The sequence below is a fragment of the Balaenoptera borealis genome, assembly GCF_965194805.1.
Source record: "Balaenoptera borealis genome assembly, chromosome: 1".
Taxonomy (NCBI): Eukaryota; Metazoa; Chordata; class Mammalia; order Artiodactyla; family Balaenopteridae; genus Balaenoptera; species Balaenoptera borealis.
Window position 1 is genome coordinate 146,563,288 of NC_138860.1, and position 13,948 is coordinate 146,577,235.

At 43.3% G+C, this 13,948-nt stretch overlaps 1 protein-coding gene across 1 annotated transcript in view; it reads left to right on the plus strand.

Moving 5' to 3' along the window:
- Positions 1 to 1,978: 1,978 nt before the first annotated feature.
- Positions 1,979 to 13,948, plus strand: part of PLPP3 (phospholipid phosphatase 3) — an 85,141-nt gene continuing 73,171 nt past the window's right edge. The window contains exon 1 of the mRNA XM_082358953.1: positions 1,979 to 2,924. Coding sequence (XP_082215079.1) covers positions 2,786 to 2,924 — 139 coding nt within the window. The 5' untranslated portion in view covers positions 1,979 to 2,785. The remainder of the gene's footprint in view (positions 2,925 to 13,948) is intronic.

The window sequence follows — 13,948 nt, forward strand, 5'->3', positions numbered from 1 at the left end:
ATTAACACTATGATCTTTTTGTTATGAAAAAAATAGCCCACAGAGCCTTGTAAATGGAAATATAAAGCTCTTATTTAAACATCCATTTATTTTCCCTTTTATTCGCTCCTGGAATAACAGATTTTTATCTTTCTTAATAAGTAGTTGAATTTAATCCAGGGAACCTTGAAGCCAAAAATGTTCCTAGTATTCAATCTAGTGCCAGCTGAAGTTTACCATCAATCTTACCCAGTAACTTTAAAGAGCCCAGCAGCGACTGCTGAGTTATAATACCATTTAGCTACAGTAAAAGTCTGGCTTTTAAAAATGTCTGTTCTTAAATTAATAAAAGTCATTTCACAGAGAAGGAAAAACAGACAGGAAATGTAAAGGGAGGTGACTATAAAATTCAAATAAGAACAGAGGACTCTACAGTGGAATATTAGTGGCTGTCAGTGGCACAGATGCCCTAGGACTTTTGAAACTCAAAGGAGGGAAAGATTAGAGTGGGCTGCTGAAGTTTCAGGGGTTTGCTCTTACTTTTCATTTGGGATTCCAAAGATGTGGCTTGGTGACTTAGAACTTCAAGGATGATTATCATAACAAGGAGCTTTGAGTGGGCAAGGGAAGACACCAGGATCCCAGAATTCCTTTCAGAATGTCAGTAATGGTGAAATCGGTTTTGTATTGTTTCTGCTATTTTAACATGTCAAGTGAAGGTATTTCTCATGGTAAAGCCGTCTAAGGAATTTGTTCTTCTAGTTTCCCTGGCTTTTACTTGCTGCTCTTTGATTGAGAATGCTGTGTATGATCTGCAGCTAGATACCCCAGCTCCAAAACTGTCTCAGAGATTCAATTACTCTTGCTTCCAGAAGACAGCGATTTTGCCTTTCTTTGCCAGCCCAATTGTTGCTGTGCAGTCTGGACTTAAGCTTAATTCTGCAGGCGTCAGACTCTGTGCGAGGTACCTGGGAGATGCTTTGGAGCTGATAAACTGTAGAGCGGACTAGCCTTTACTAAGTATAATGCCAAATCAGACTGTGATGAGTGCCACAAGAGTGTTATAAATAAAGTGTTGAAAGTGAAGTTAATTCTGTCTAGAGATCAAGAAAGGGCTCATAGAGAAGGTGACATTTCAGAGTACCCTAAAGCAAGAGAAGCATTTTGGTAGTTAGAGGAGGGATGGATGTGCATTACAGGCAGAGGGAAAAGGAGGACGGGGTGTGGAGTGGGAAAGGACTATTGGAGAAAGGTCAAGTGGCTGCTGGTGGCTGGATATAGGGTTACTGAACCCCGGAACAAGTCAGGATAAAAAAAGAACGTGAACAATATAACATATAAAAAAGCTACAACTATTTCTATTTCTGGATGTACAAAAAGAGACATCTGGAAGAAATGCCTATTTATTGTACTGTGTGCCCAGTTTTCTGCTAGGCACTACAGAAGATAGAAGGAAAGGCCCTTGCCTTGGAAATGATTATAGTCTACCTGGAAGAAAAATTAATTCACATAAAATAATTAATTTAAAAGCATATGACAGCCTCTAAGGCAAAGCATTAGATTGCCCCAAAAACTACCCCTCGTAGTTGTACAAGCAGGCTGGGGGCCAGCTGAACTAGCAGGGGGTTGTAGGGATTGGGATTCGTTCACCCTGGAAACAGGAGTAAAAGTCATAGTTAACACCTATATACCTGGCACTGTTGTAGGTGCTTATATGGGTTAGCTATTTAAGTCTTCACAATTACTCTATTTAGGAGAAACAGTTATTATCTCCAGTTTACATATGGGGAAACCAAGGCACAGAGCCATGGCCAAGATTCCAGTCCACAGGGTCTAGCTCCAGAGTTGTGCAGTCCTTTTCCTGTTCGTATCCTCAGAATCTACCCCAGTACCCGGTGCTGGGTGTTAAGATCTTTAAAAAAAAAATTTTTTTTGGAGTATTTTCGGGATAATATGATTCAAATCAAAATGAAGACTTGAAAGCCCCAAATGTGTCAGGGAGGAGAAATGCTTTTGAGCTGCACAGCCTCAACTTTTGCCTGACCCAAGGCCGGCAAGAAAATGTTTCTTTTTATTCTTTTACTTATTTATTTATTTTTCCTTTTGTGACACTTTAGTGTTTCTGAACGCTAGGGGCTCCCGGATTCTCTGGTTTGAGAGTAACTTTTCCTTTTAGGATTTTTTTTTTTTTTTTTTTTTTGGAAAGGGGTGGGGGAAAATGTGGCCTTAATTATCCTACGTCTTCGGCTGCTTAAGGAAGGGGCTGTGCTTTCGGAATCTCTTCTGAGCCAAGTAAGGAGGTCCCTCTCTCTTTTTAAAGGACCTCTTGAAATAAAACTGCCGAAAACAAATCCAGGCGATCACAGCGGCAACTGCGGCGGCGGCAGCAGCAGCAGCGAGGAGGAGGAGGAGGAGGAAAGTTGGAGTTCGGCAGCGCTTCGGCGTGGCTGGGCTCCGCGCAGCTCCCATTCATTAAGCAATCAGCCGCGGAGGAAGGTGGTCAAGCGCCCGCGCTGCCCGCTCGCTGCTTTGCACACAGACACGGGAGCCCCGCGCGTCCGGAGCAGCGCGGCGCTGCAGAAGTTTCTGCTCGGGAGTTGGCTCTCTCCCCACTGGACTTTCGAACGATTCGGGGTTGAGGCAGGAAAAGCAGAGGAGCTCCAGGGGAGCAGAAAGCACCACCGCCTGCCGTTGGAAGCGGGCAGCGGGGCCGCACTCTCCCGCCGCGCCCCGAGCAGCCTCGGCCGGGAGGCGACCCGGGCGTCTGGGTGTGTGACTGCTGTCGCGGGGCGTCTTGACCAGCGCCATGCAAAACTACAAGTACGACAAGGCGATCGTCGCGGAGAGCAAGAACGGCGGCAGCCCGGCGCTCAACAACAACCCGAGGAAGGGCGGCAGCAAGCGGGTGCTGCTCATCTGCCTGGACCTCTTCTGCCTCTTCATGGGTGAGCCCAGCCCCGCTGTCCCTCCGGCCCTCGGCGCCCGGCGCGCGTCCCAGCCCGACCGGGGCTCCGCGCCGGGCCGCGTCTCCCGGCTGCGCCGTGCTGTCCGCCCCGGGGGCCGCCCGCAGGCTTCTCGCGGAGCCTTCGCGCCGCTCCGGGTCCCCGGGTCCCCGCCCTCCCTGTTCCCGCCGCCTCCCCGGCCTGTAAAGGAGTGTCGGGAGCGCTGTAGGCTTTCGCGGGCCACTTGGACACCGAATCCTAAAAGCCGATCTCCGGTTGGAAGCCCGGCCAGAGTCCCACGAAAAGGCTCGGCCTGTTAGGATAGGGGAAATCGGTGGAACCAGGACCCGGAGCCGGCGTAGAGCTGGTTGCCCCCCATCCAAGTAAGATGGATCTCCTGGAGCGCTGGGCTCCCGCCTGGAGAGCGCTGCCTTCCCCCGGCCAAATGTAAACATCCAGCCCTTCCGCCGGGGCTGCCTGGGCCTTTTCACTTGCCGCTCTCCTGAACGCCCCCCGGGGGTTGGGAGGGTGCTCTCGAGGGGCGTGATGCGGGGTACCGATCCAGCAGTCACTTTTTAGGCGCCTACTGTGTGCCAGGGAGTACTGCCTCTCCCTGACTCGGTGCAACACGGGCGAGGAGGTCCATTTCACCGATGAGGCAACTGAGGCACTGGGAAAGCTAGCCACGGTTCATGCATCGGGACCATAATTAATAATTAATTGCACTCCCAGAAAGCTGAGGCTGTAGCCCGCTTCTGTTTTCCAAACTAGTTGGAAGCCACAGCTGGAAGAGCAGGAGTAAATGGAATGGAGTGGGAGGGTAAGGAGGCTTTATGAACTCGCCCCCGGGGCAGGGGGTGGCTCTTGACAAGAATCTACAGGAGTTCCAAGGTTGAAGTCAGTGTAGATTTTTTTTTTTTTTTAAGCGAATCATGGTGTTATGGGAAGCGTGCAGGACTTGTCATCAGGACACCGCCACTCTGCCACTTGCTGGGGGTGCCACCTAACTGCCTCTCTGGCCTCAGTTTCCTCATCAGTTGAGTGAGTGGGTTGAACTAGATGCTCTCTAAGGCCCCTTCCTGCATTAAGAACTCGGATTTGGTCCAGGAGCTGTTCTGCCAACTCTGCTAACTGAAGAAACATCTGTGTTCCCTGTTCAGTTCCCTTAAAATAGAACTCCTGCACGGAAGCTCAAGTCCCCTTTGAAATGGATTTGTCCATGCAGAGTGTGCAAACCAGAGACTTCTTGGGCTGGAGTCCAATGACCCTGTGTTCATGACTCTGTAGCAGGATCTTTACTGAGGTCCATCTGTCCTTGGCTTGACTGTCCATAGCTAATTTTGAGAGTCAGAGAAAGAAGGGACTCTTGGAGTTTAAATATAAGAATGGCCCCCTTTAGATATGCAGAGACAGCTGAAGATCAAATTGTGCTCTGCGGAAGGGAAGAAAGGTGACTGTAGTTCAGGTGGCAAATCCCATTCCCACCTCTTCGTATCAATTCAGCATTAAGATGTTATGTAAAGGAATTGTCACTGGGGGGCCTACCTTCCTGAAGGCCACTGGCTTATTATGCACAGTGGGGAGATGAGTACTTAAAGTCTCCTTGCCAAGCTATTGAATTTTTAAGAGACCTTCCCTGGTCCGGGGGAGTACCAGGAACACAAACACATTGAAGCTGTTTGCTGTAAACTTGTCTGGGGCTTCCCAGTGTTCACTGATGTGTTTTGTTCCCTGGTGGTAGGGTGAATTCTTTCTAGACTGTCTATTCCCTGTACCCTCCTACCTCCTACTTGGTGATTAGGAAAGCAGAGCTAGAACACACTTGACAGCCTTCGGACAGTTTTATTGTACTCCCCTCCTCTTTCCACTCTTCTGATTTCAGAAGGCAGTCCCACGAGATGGTGTATCTTATCAAAGGAAAGAGTGTGAAGGAATTTGCAAAAAGACACACCTGTCAGCTATAGTTTAGTGGGGGACACAGAAATCCCAAGACACTGTTGTGCATTGAAGGTGTTAAGTAAGGTGTATGTTTGCACATTTCAGCTCTTCATCTGCCCCAACTCTCCCTTGTGTCCCCTCCAAAGCAAATATTCTATACCTAGCTGTTTGTTAAGTTTACTCACTATTGGCCTCTTCGAGCAAATGATTTTTGTTTACTAAAAAAAAAAAGTGAATAAGATACCAGGACCTTGTATTTTACCATAAGGAGCACACAGCTCTCCGTTTTAAGGTATGTGCCTTGCCATTAACATAATGTCAACCAAGTCATTTTCAAAGTGTCTCCCCTATGCATAGGCCAAATTACAATATCACTAATTTAATGCCTCTCGACCACCCTTAATAGGAGACACTGTAAGGTAAACATTTACTTGAGAAATTTATGCAGGAGAACTCTATTTGGCTTCTAAAAGAAAATTATTAACACAACATGTGATTTTAATATTCCACACATCACAGTCCTAAAAAATTGTTTCTACTTGGTTCACTTTTTGCCTGGGACTGTCAGTATGATTTAATTTTTATATAGTGTATTGATCATATGGTCTGGATTACAAGGCCCTAATATATGAAAAAGGGAGACATTTTTCTGTTTATTCTCTCACAGGAATATATACCAAGCTTCCTCTCCTTGTGTCTGGAAAAAATAAAAGCTGATGTGCAATATACATGTTATGTAAGTGGAAATATGCAAGCAGTTTAACTTGTTTCACATACCTTTTTGGAATGTTAAATTCTTGGTGAAAAAAACAGAAGTCCACTCTCCTTTGAGGACCAAAGGAATCTGGTGGCAGAGAATCACCAATGGGAGTTTATGTCTCAGAAAATAGCTATCTTTGCCGATTATTGCTTTTAAATAAACACAGTTATGAATCTTTGCATAGTAGTTTTTCTGAAATCGATTTTGTTTTCCTTTCAGTTGCATAAAAGTATGGCCTTCTGTTTTTTTATGTACTCCTTCTGTTCTACCAGGTTACAAGAGAGCAGCAGACAATATTCCCAGGCAAAGAGGAAGGAGCATCTACTGTCTTTCTAAGCTCTGTTAGCCTCTTTTTCAGATGCATTAGTTTACGTACGTTTCACTTCAACTCTGATGATGAGATTGTCTCCATTTTATAGATGAGAAAACTGAGATTCACACTGAAGTCAATTTGAGTTGATCTCTAATCCTCAGTGAGCATGACTGGAGTCCATCCCCCTTTTCTTCCCTCATCTGAAGAACCCTGAAACTCAGATCATTAGAAAATTCTAAAGCTCGGTTTACAGAAAGTCCTGCCTCTCCACATTTTCCAGTTAGTCATTTGCACCAAAGTAGATGGATAAAGGTGGTTCAACTCTTCTGCTCAGTGATACGGTCTCGTCGCCCCAAGGTATCGTTTTGATTTGGGGTTGTTCTAACACTAAGTAATTCCCAAATTTTGAGGGCGCCTTTTTACCCCATGAGACAGTGGTTCAGAAGAAAGCACGAATGGCAGTGCACGGCTGTAGCACAAATGCAGGGATTTGGTAAATCCATGTGGAGCTTCTCTGCTCTGTCCCGTCTCTTCCTTGTCCCCCTCCCCAGATATTTACTGAGTGCCTCCTTCCAACCCATGCATTTTGAGGGGTAGGCAGAGTTAGACAGGTCCAGCTTTTTGTCCTTGGGCTTTGTTCAAGGTCCTTCATCCTCTGAAGTCAGTTAGCCCATCTGCGAGGTAGTGATCAGAGTGGCCACTCCATTACATTGCTGTGAGGATCAGAGGAAATATTGGATGTGAAAGTTATTTGTCATCTCTCAAAACTTGGGCAAATGCAAGGAATTTATAACCCAGAGCCCTTGATGAAGGTTTTGTGGTTGTCTTTATATACTGTGTCTCAGAATCATAGGTAGATGAGACCATGAAATTAAAAACTCAATAATGATATTACAGTGAAGACCATAAAGCATCCACTTCCAAGAGGAGGTCACATTGGCCCAGTCAGTAAGTTGAAGACAGATGATTTTTATTCATTGTTGATCTAAACTTCAGCTGAGAAGGCAACCCCTAAAATTTAGCAGCATTTTGAGCCATCTAATCTTCACAGTATACTCTGAGCCCTCTTTAGAAAAGGTTCGTTTGCTCAGAAAGACTGTTCCTCTTTTGGCTTTTGATACCGGAAGGTGGGGTAACTGAGCTTATGGTGGAGGTGGGAGACCTTTGAAGGAACAGATGCTCGGGCAGGTTTGGTATGAAAGGCTTAACTCCTGTGCCATTCCCTACCAGGAAACACAGTCAGTGAGGCAAAGAGAAAGAAGCTCAAATGGGTAAAAATAGAGAATTTGTTTGGTCAGCAACTATGTTATATAATTTAGTCATTCTAGAATGTTTTTGGATGCTTCTTGATTTGCAGTTAAATGGCAGAGATAAAATTCTAAAACTGGTTCCATCTATGGGATAAATAAAATTATCATGTGTTATTATTAAACTCTTCACCTTTAATAGTGAGAGGGAGGCAGTGTGATGTAGTGAAGAGAACCGGAGACTTGGAGCCAGAAGTTCAGGTTCCAGGGCGGCCGATGCCACCAGTTAGTTGTGTGGTTGTGGCCAAGTTGATTTTTTGGGTCTCAGTTTTTTCTATCAGTGAAATGACTGGTTGGACGGAATGATATCTAATGTCAAAGGCTGCCATACGACATTCTGGGACAGATTTCTAGTAGAGAGGAATGACGCCTGGATTTACTGAATGTCTACCTGGTACCTGGTACGTGCGCTGTGCTTAGCTCTTGGTTGTCTCTTAGCTCAGGGAGTCATCACAAGGATGAGGGCCTAGAAATAGGAGCTCTGGTCTTGTACCGCCACGTCGCTGTGTGACTTTGGGAACATTCCCTTGACTTTTGTGGGCCTTGGTTTCTTGATTATTATCACAGAGGGAAGGGATTAGATCATCTCTCAGACCCCTTCTAGCACTAACGATTTTATGAGTCTGTGCTGATAGATAACTGTGATGTAGAAACACAGTCATTGCTTCTCATAGATTATTTATCATCAATTGAATTTTTATGTTTTCGTATCAAAGAAGTATTGCTGACAGTTAGCTTAAATTGGGGTTCATTCAGGAGGGAAAATGAGCACTGTCTTTTCCTCGAGTTCACCCAATATGCTGAGAAACTGGCTAGATTTTCCCTGGCCAGATGTGTCCTCTCATCTGCTTCCTAAAATTTATAGGAATTACAAGCAAACAAGGAAGCAAGCCCAACAGGTGATTTTTCCCTTCTTTTTGTTACTCAGTTATTATATTCACTAAGTATGTGTTTTTAATAACCCAATAGGTTTTGATAGCTTAATCTACCATGTAAACCAGAGAATATAGAAACAGATTTTCATTAAGTAATGGGTGAACCTCCCAGCCAAGAAGCATCATGCATGGGTTGAAATGAGGAGGGAGTCTCCTTTTCGTAGGTAAGCCCTGCTGACTCTTCCAGGATGGTTGAAAACCTTTATTGTCTGGATTGGCTAGTTTTTTTTGTTTTTCGTTTTTTTTCTCCTTAGTTCTTCCATCCCTTTCTCTTATACTTGAGATATACCATGGGGGTATAGCTGCCTTTGTGGGAGGCTGTTAAAGCCAGAGTTGGTGGCCTTTTCCACTTTTAGCCCTTTTGACTTCCTGTCAATTTGAGATTCTTTCTTTCCCCCTTCCTGTGCAGTTGTTTGGGCTGGCAAGCCCTGTTCATAGCATGATGCTAATGATACCATGGTTGAGGGCTTCTTCCCCGTGTAGGCAGTTATATTTATGGAGACACCCTGCCCTAGGTGTCATTTCAACCTGGTACACATTATTTGAGGAGTGATAATTTGGGGGATGCCTACTGTGTCAGTACTTCACCAACTCAGCTAATAAGGAGACCCATCTGGTGTGACATGCAGATTCTCAGGCTCCTTCCTGGGAGATTCAAATTCATTAGGCTCTGGACCAGGGCCTAGGATTCTGTTTTATAAAAGCTTCTGGTGATTCTTATCAGGCCAATTTGAGAATCACTGTGTTGTTTAATAGCTAATGTCTTAAAGGCAGTTGAGGAAGGGCAGTTGGTTTATATAGAGGGATCGCATGTTCTGGCACTTTTTGAATTGTTAGGTTGTCTGTACTTTTCTTTCTGTTTGTGGCCAGTACACCTGTCTTTTCCAGTAAAGATATTCAAGATACCTAGAGATTATCATACTAAGTGAAGTCAGACAGAGAAAGACAAATATCATATGATATCTCTCATATGTGAAATCTAATTTAAAAAAATGATATAAATGGGGCTTCCCTGGTGGTGCAGTGGTTGAGAATCTGCCTGCCAATGCAGGGGACACGGGTTCGAGCCCTGGTCTGGGAAGATCCCACATGCCGCAGAGCAACTGGGCCCGTGAGCCACAACTACTGAGCCTGCGCGTCTGGAGCCTGTGCTCCGCAAGAGAGGCCGTGATAGTGAGAGGCCCGCGTACCGCGATGAAGAGTGGCCCTCGCTTGCCGCAACTAGAGAAAGCCCTTGCACAGAAACGAAGACCCAACACAGCCATAAATAAATAAATAAATAAATAAATAAATAAATAAATAAAAATTTAGAATACTTAACTGCTAAGAAAGGTTAGTTATTGTCTATTAAAAAAAATGATATAAATGAACTTATTTACAAAACAGAAACAGACTTGCAGATATGGAAAACAAACTTATGGTTACCAAAGGGGAAACGTGGAGGGGAGGGATAAATCAGGAGCTTGGGATAACCATACACACACTACTGTATACAAGATAGATAACCAACAAGGACATACTGTATAGCATAGGGAACTCAACTCAATATTCTGTGATAACCTATATGAGAAAAGAATATGAAAAAGAATGAATATAGGTATATGTGTAACGGAATCACTTTACACCTGAAACTAACACAACATTGTAAATCAACTATACTCCAATTAAAAAAAAAATATTTAAGATTGTTAGAATTCTTTCAAAAGGAAAAATTACCTCTGGGTGCTGGCCTGAAGGTCTGATTTTTAGTGCAAGGACTTGCTGGTGTCTCCTAACTGCTAAGAGGCTGGGATTTTTATTTATTTTTAAACTGAGTTCTCTGTAGTGTTGTAGGCCAAGTGACCACTTTGGATAAATGAAGTGTTAACTCTATACATATTTTCTTTTGAGATATTGAAGTTTGTATATGAGTAAACAGTGAAATGAATGAATTAGACTTCTAAAGAGAGCCTTTAAAAGATCAAAGTTAGCTTGGCAAAGTATTGTAGCAACAACGCAAGCTTTGGATTCACCCAGGTCTGGGTTTGAATCCTGACATAAAGTCATCTACACATGTGGCTTGGGCAAAAATTATTTAACCTTTCAGGCCTCAGTTTCCTCATCTGTAAAATACAAAAGCAAACCTTATGACACTCGTATATGGTGAAGCTCAGATGAGATCACAAATCTGAAAGCACTTCGAAGAGTTAAAAAGCACTAAATCATTATCGGGTATTATGTGGCTCTTATTATTCATAGTAATAGTAGAATTTTCCTTTCCTTCCCAGTGTTCTTACTCCTCGATGGTTCTATGAATTTAATTTTTTGGCAGCAAAGTTGCCTGAAATATATTAGGGGAAACAACTGTGAAGAGAATCCCAAGAAAAAACCAGATAGAGGGAACACAAATGTTTTCTATTAGCCAGAGAAAAGCAGTGGCAGGTTTGGGAAAAGTCACAGTGCGGGAACCTCAGGAGTCTTTGGTGGTTACCTTCTTCCCCTCTGGAAGGGACGTGGCTATATCATCTTAAGGGAAAGACAAATACACCTTTGTCGGGCAGGGAATTTTGGACAAATAGCCTATTTTAGGGTCAACTCTTATATGTGTCTTTTGAAAGCCCAGAGGAAGAAAAAATAACTAAAAAGAGCAACATGATTGAAAATAATCAAAATGCTTGTCACCCAGGGCACGCTCCATATCTCTTGAGGAGGGGAATAACTGTGGTAGTGAACATATTTATTGTTCAGGCCAACCATGTAATATAGATATTAGATTCCTTTTAGAGAGGAGGAAACTGCAGTTCAGAGAAGTTAAGTAACTTGCACAACGGTGCCCAGCTGGTAAGTAGTCACTAAGTTTTCCAGAACTCTTGTCAGCTTACCTTGCTGCCCACTTTTCAATGCAGTTAATGCAATGAAGACTCCCTCTTTTCTATTCCATTTCACTTATTTCCATTTTCTTGAGTCCAAATATGTACAAATATGTTCTGCAGGGCCCAATATAAATAGTTGCAGAACAGCTTGGAGTGTGCTGACTGAGTCTCTCGGTGGACGTAATAAAGAAAATTCCATCGGAGCAATTCTTTAGTGCCTAGATTCATGGATGCTTTAGAATTTGAAAGTACCTTGGGGATTTCATTATCAACAATACCAAGTCATTTTTTATCTCAGTCAGAAAAATCGGCCTCTTTGAACAGGGGACAGGTGGGAGGTCCAAGGGGGAAGCCCAGGCTTTGGGGACAGATAGGTGGGAGTTTGCTTAGGGTTATTAGCTGTACGTGGTTAGGCAAGTTGTGACTGTCTCTGAGGCCTCGGTTTTCTCATTTGTAAAATGGGATAATATGTGTTGTGAAGTTGTGAGGCGATGCCTGGTATAGTGTATGGCGCTGTGCACTCACCAGCTGCTGTTGTCATTGTCACCACGTCCTAGTCAGTGCCCTTGATTCACATAGGAAGACTTGGATGCTTGGACTGGTTAGTAATTGTCTGGTGATAGTGAAAGGGCAGGACCTAGAACCAAGGTCTTGCCTTTATACCATTTTGCTTTTCTGGTGTGTACTTGTCAGTTTGAAACTTGATTATCATGTATGAGGTAGTTCTCCAGAGAGCCCTATTCTCATTTTTCTCTTTCCTGGGTCAATTAAAAGAGGAACAAGACAAACAGGTTTAACTTTTAACCCAAATCAGAGGGTGATAGTTTAGTGAGGGCAGAGACACATGGGGCAAATTTAAGGATTAGGCAGCTTTTTTGATATATCACTTTTCTTCCAACTGGCCCTTGTTCTAGAAGGTGCTTGTTACCAAAGATCACTGCTGACTGATTTGAACTTGAACAGGCACCATCTTTTTCAAATGACGTGTCCCAGGAGAGAAGAAAGAGAAGCCCACGTTTTCAAAGTGTTTGTTTTTGACTGAGGAGGAAACTGAGTCTCAGATGAAATGATTTTTTCAAGGTCATGCATGAGCTGGTGGTCCCAACATTCAAAAGAAGGCTAGGTCAGTTTCTGAAACATCCTTGTGAAACTATTCTTCCTTTAGGTCCAAGTTAAATTATAAATTATGATGTGCATTAAAATTCCCAAATTTAAAACAAACCAAACCAAACAACACACATAACATCCAGTTGGCACCTTATGAAAGGATCTTGATGATTTCTGTGTGCTTTGAGAGTATACGTTGCAATCACAGTATTGGTGGGAAGTGTGTTTCTGAGGTTTGTCACAAATTAACAAAATTATATGCTTAGAGAGTTTTGCGGAGAAATGCAAATCAGTGTAAGCGCCTTGTCATAATAAGCAGTATGCTTTGGTTCCTGTTTATGTATCCCTAAAGCACATAATACACATGATTATATTGACACGAAGGAAGCTGTTCTCATTGATGGTTTCTTTATATCTGGCCCCCAAATTAGCATCAATCAGTATAATTTCTAAAGAGCCTATTTAATTAAGTCTATGTTTGCACCTGTCTTTCAAGTATGTCTTGTCTTCTGCAGTTCTTTCTTGAGCATCTACTATGTGCAACACAGCTCAGTCCCTTCTTCCCCTGGGGTGGGGTTGGTGGGTGGGGTTCCTTGTGCTTTATGAATTCCCACGCTGGGAAAGGGTAACAGACTTTTGTGTAATTTTACACACTTAGTGCTGCTGATTTGGGCATGGTAAGGGAGGGGCTATAGCTGCACAGTGAAAAGCAATGAGTTTGCCTGAGGGCTTGGAGCTGGGTCTTGTTAGAGAAATAATAGCCTACATTACACGGAGTGGGAAAGGGTATTGCAGCAGAGGGAGCAACGGATGCTGAGACTTATAAACAAGAACGTTTTTGGGAAGGGTGAGTGGTTGGAGGCTGGAGTGTAAGTGCTGTGTATTTGCACTGAGTTGGCAGGGAAAGAGCATGTTGGGGATGAGGCTGGAGAGATAGGAGCCAGATTAAAAAGGGGAGCTATAAATGGCAGGCCGCTAAGGGACTTGAACTTTAATTTGGAGGACCAGTGAATGAGGTTGTATTTTTGTTTTCATTTTTCTTTTTATTATGGAAAATTTCATACAGAAACCAAACCCAGTATATACCTAGGAGTGGAATTGCCGGTCATATGGTAACTCCGTGTTTAACTTTCTAAGGACCTGCCAAACTGTTTTTCCATAGTAGCTGCACCATTTTAGAAGTATCGTAAGGTTAGTTAAAATGTGTAAGGAAAAAAAATTACAAAAGTTTTACAGACAACGTTTGGCATTAACATATTCATGAGCAGTTTTTAAGAGGGGATTAATTTAATCTGATTTGTGTTTGAGGGGAGGGAAATTGGAGGCCAAGGAGGGAGATCAGTTGGGAGGCAGATTAGAGATGAACCTGAGGTACTGGGGACAGAGAGGAGAAGGATGGGTGACAAGGAGATTAAAGGAGATTGGGGGGTGGTGGTGAGGGGGATGGTGGTGGCAGTGGGGTTCCTGATCTCCTGGTTGGGAGCCTCTGAACCATGGTGATGCCTCTCCCTCCACAAACACTTTAAATGCAGTGTTTGTAGAAGACTTACGAAGCCTGTATTATAGGATTAGTAAGTGCTTCTTTATGTTCAGAGCCTTATTAGAAAGATGAGGCTGTAAGTTTTTTATATACATAAATTATTTATTTAATTAATTTATATTTTGCTCTGGAATCTTTAAATTTCTCAAAGCCCCTTAAAATAAATGGGCCATTGGAAATCCTCTTGGTTTAGAGAAACGGTTTTCCTTGAGTTATAATGGTATTTTTAAAACAGTTTTGCTGAGATCTAATTCATGTACCATAACATTCATTCA